Genomic DNA, 4,122 nt, shown 5'->3' with positions numbered 1-4,122 from the left:
TGACTTTGTGTTGTTGTCGTTGGCAGGGAGACAAGGGGCTGCCTGGTTCGTCTGGAGACAAGGGGAGCCCTGGAAGAAGGGTAGGTGCTTTCTGGTAGAAACAGAGAAGTGTCTCACCTGGGGCTGATCGGTTTCCCTTACTCCTTCATGGCAAGCCCACTTCCTCCAGGGAGTGCTCCTGGATTCCCTCCCTCCATGTCTGTGACATCCTTCCGGTCCACTCCAGCCCCGACACGTCTCATTTCCTAGTTTAGACTGTACGTACTGTGGGCAGGGGATGCGCTTGTTTCCCAATAAGTGGCTCTCCAGTGCCTGGTGCAGAGCAAGTCCCCGAGTCTGGGATTCCCTCTCGCTTCAAGGCCAAGGACAAACCCCTTCCTGTGGAGAAGCGTGACTCAGAGCGTGGCTTTAAGAGCTACCTCACGTTTTGACACCAGAGCTAATCCTTGGCCTCCACTTTGGCGTGATTTTATTATTATTTTTAAATCCAGGGTGACAAAGGACCGAAAGGAGACCAAGGAGAAAGAGGAGATGGTGGAATCCGAGGGGACCCGGTAAGCAGTGCGTCCTCCCTGGTGGGATGTGGGGACGAGGACGTGGGTGGGGGAAGGGAGAAGAAAGGCAGGCAGTTACTGCTGAAATGGTGTGAGAGCCCATAAAGGGTCGTTTGTCCCTCTTCCTGATTCTGGAAGTGCGGGCGACGTGCTGGAAGGCCAGCTTCCAGGATGCACGTGTGCACCTCTGTCAGACTGGCACGTGGGTCTAAGAGGTGTCCCTGCCAGGAGACGTTATGCCTGATTTTGGAGAAGAGTGAGGCCCTGCACAGGCCAGCGAATGCCCTTCACCAGGCCGGCCCTCCTCCATGGCCAACAAGAGGCCAGAGTGAGGTTTGATCCAGTGAGGGCAGCCAGTGGGGACCCCTTTTTCTGGGGACGAAGTACCAGCTCCCCCTGTTGAGGCTCAGAGCAGTTTGTGGAGATCAGAGCTGGGTTCTGTCTTGGTTGGATGGCTACCTCCTGGGGGAATGTGATCCAAAGCTGTCCCCTCCTTGCTTTGCATCTGTGTGTTTACTAAGGGTTCCCACACTGTGGGGCTTCCTCTGTGTGCCTGCACACACATGTGCATGTGTGTGTGAGTGCACGCTGCATTTCTTGATCTGTGTGTTTGCAGGGCGATTCGGGGCGGGATGGCCAGCAACCTGGACCCAAAGGAGAAACTGGTGAAATTGGTCCCATGGTAAGTGCCCCTGTGGCCTCAGACCCTCCCTGTGTTGAGGTCCAAGAAGCTACACTCACCCTGGCTGGTCCTGACTCCTTGAACCCCAGGCCAGTGGGAGCCACCTCATGTTCTCCAGTAAAATACTTGGGCTTTCAGATCTGAGACTCTGTGAGAGGTGACGCAGGCAACCCTCCCCAAAGCATTCCCTTCCCCTCTGAGCAGTGTTTATACACCTGGGTGGTACCAGGAGCAAGTGCCCAGAGGTGACTCAGAAGAGAGACTTGGCCGTCCCCTTCGGGAAGAGCGGCCACTGAAAGCCCGTGGGGCACAATTCTACTTGGCCCACCTGCGGAAGCTATGAGGGGACGTGTACTCCATAGCAGCTGGAAGGGAAAGACAGATGTTTGCACAAAGTGCCTGGGAAGGCTCCTGGAGTCGAAGCCAATCCCCAGTGACCCTACAGGACAGAGTAGACTTGCCCCGTGGGCTTCCCAGCTGTCACTCGGCAGGCAAGTAGAAAGCCTGTCTTTCTCTTGTGGGAAGACGCAGGGGTGACAGAACGTGAGTGGACTGAAGTCCAGTGGCCTCGTCCACTTGGGGAGAGGATGGTCCTTCCTCTGGGCATCCTTTCCCTGCATTCTGGGGTCGGTGTGAGATTCACGAGTTAGCCCCTTCTTCCTCGGAGACGACAATCTCATGTTCTTGCTTTTTCTCCAGGGCCTCCCCGGGAGGGACGGCCCGTCAGGGAGACCCGGAGACCCTGGGAAGGAGGTGAGTGCTTCTTCGGGCTGCAGTGGGGTTTCTGGGCCACTTCTGCCAGAGCCTCCACAGTTCTACCCCTCCTAGAATCTCTGCCACCTTTCACTGAGGGCTTTCCCTGGGGTTTCTAGAAACATCTCTACCCACGTGTGGCTGCGCATAGACAAGTTTTCTTTTGTTCTTACAGTTTGCTCTGCCTTCCATTTTATCCCCCCGCCCCTCCACCCTGTTCTTCCAAACAAACAGCACAGAACAAAACATGCAATGCACCAAACCAGCACTGGGGAAACTAACACCTTTGCAACTTTCAAATACCGGGCCAGGTTGTATCCTCCTAAATATTTTTACAAATCCTCAAAGCGACCTCCCGGGGGTGGTGGGCGGGGGAGGGAGGAAGATGCAGCAAGAAGGAGGAAGAGGCGGCCTATGGGTCGTTTTTTGTCAGTTTTTCCTGCGCTGCTGAAACACCACGGCAGTCCTAGATGTGGCTCTCTAGGGCCTGGCCACTTGGAGTTGCTTCTTCCAGATGCCAGAAAGGCCTGCCGCAGAAGAGCTGGGGAAAGGCTGGTCTCTGAGTCTGGCAGAAGAACTGCCAAGGACAAGCCATGACCCTGTGGGCCTGCCCAGAAGCTCCCAGGAGTCCAGGTCACAGGGGCCGGGTAAAGGTCGCCTCTGCCTGGGCAGTTGTGCTGCAGAAGTTTGTCGGCGCTCAGGGGAGACCAGGGTCCTGGTGGCTGCCCCGGACTATTCTTGGCTCAGAGCGCAGGAGGCCACAAGAGCAGCGCATGGGGCTGGGCAGCCCTTGTTCCGAGGGGCAGCGGAGAGGTGCAGGGTGCACCTTTTCAGCCACGATGCACTTGGCAGCCGTGGCGCTGGTTGTGTTTTCCACGTGAGGGACACCCTTTCGCCTTTCACATCCAGAAGAAAGAGTGAGCGTGATGGTCCATGGTGCTGCTAGGCTGTGTGATGAGAAGGAAACGAAGAGGGTCCTTCTCCAATGTCCTCATAACGTGCTGCTACCACGCAGTCTACACAGAGCCGGAGCATGCTCTCTCGGAAAGGACTTTACATCTAGCAGTACCAACAGTCCCCTTTCATTCCGTGCACATGATGGATATTTGGATCGAGGGCAACAGACATCCCTGTAGACTCCATTCTCCCTCAGGCCTCCTGCCCTGCCCTCAGACGAGAGACCCACGTCCTCCTGGGGCTTTGTCCTTCCCCACCACCCTTATGTGCCAGAAGCAGCAGGGCCAGAATGCTCCTTGGGGTCAAGGAGGGCAAGACTTCATCTCACATGCTTTGGACATGTTGTCCTGAGAGACCGGGCCCTGGAGAGGACATCGTGCTTGGTCAAATAAAGGGGTGTTGAAAAAGAGGAAGCCTTTCGAGAAGATGGATTGACACAGTGCTGCAACCATGGGCTCAAACGCAGAAACAATTGTGGTGCGGGACAGTGTGGTGTTTTGTTCTGTCGCACATGGAGTTGCTGTGCATAGAATTGGAACCAATTTGGTGGGAACGTCAATACCAACACCACCATGGCCTGCGCAAGGTATCACAGAGAACTGGTGGAATCCTGAATTCTCTACGGTGTCCATCTGTTGCTCTACGGAAGAGGAAAGTGGACCTCACACTCCCCCACTTGCCAAGTGCCATCCATGGAAGGAGGCCAAGGCTATCTCTTCAATAAGCTACCACTAGAGTGTGGAATGATGAAGCAGGAGTCCCCTGAGGGGCCACTGGGAGTGAAGGACCTGGTCGTTGGATCCATGCCGCAGATGACCCAAGGGTCCCTAATAGAGCTGACATTCGACAGTGGCCAGAGCACCAACCCTACCCTTGGAAAGAAGCAGGTCTGATGCCTGGACAGTCTGCCTCATTGTGGCCACCTGTCCGTGGGCCAGTGGAGGCTCATGTGTTGCTATGATGCTGAGTAGGTTTAAGGGGAACTTCCAGACTCAGACCGACTAGGAAGAAAGACTTGGAGATCTGCTTCTGAAAACCAGCCAGGGATCCTGTGATGCTCACCTTCCCGACACAACCGCTAAAGACAAAGCGGGTGAATAAGCAAATGTGGTCAAGAAAGCTGATGGTGCCCAGCTATCAAAAGATATAGCGTCTGGGGTCTTAAAAGCTTGAAGG

At 55.3% G+C, this 4,122-nt stretch overlaps 1 protein-coding gene across 1 annotated transcript in view; it reads left to right on the top strand.

Annotated features, from left to right (window-relative positions):
- COL6A3 (collagen type VI alpha 3 chain) overlaps positions 1-4,122 on the top strand; it is a 79,622-nt gene that overhangs the window by 37,717 nt on the left and 37,783 nt on the right. Inside the window, exons 15-18 of the mRNA XM_045294390.1 lie at positions 27-80; positions 492-554; positions 1,171-1,236; positions 1,936-1,989. Of these exons, the coding sequence (XP_045150325.1) occupies positions 27-80; positions 492-554; positions 1,171-1,236; positions 1,936-1,989 (237 nt within the window). The remainder of the gene's footprint in view (positions 1-26; positions 81-491; positions 555-1,170; positions 1,237-1,935; positions 1,990-4,122) is intronic.

Source organism: Echinops telfairi, unplaced genomic scaffold (assembly GCF_000313985.2).
Source record: "Echinops telfairi isolate 266 unplaced genomic scaffold, ASM31398v2 ScPeMD7_3;HRSCAF=10, whole genome shotgun sequence".
Classification (NCBI taxonomy): Eukaryota; Metazoa; Chordata; class Mammalia; order Afrosoricida; family Tenrecidae; genus Echinops; species Echinops telfairi.
Note: the sequence above shows the minus strand (reverse complement) of the source record. Positions and strands in the feature narration are given on the sequence as shown.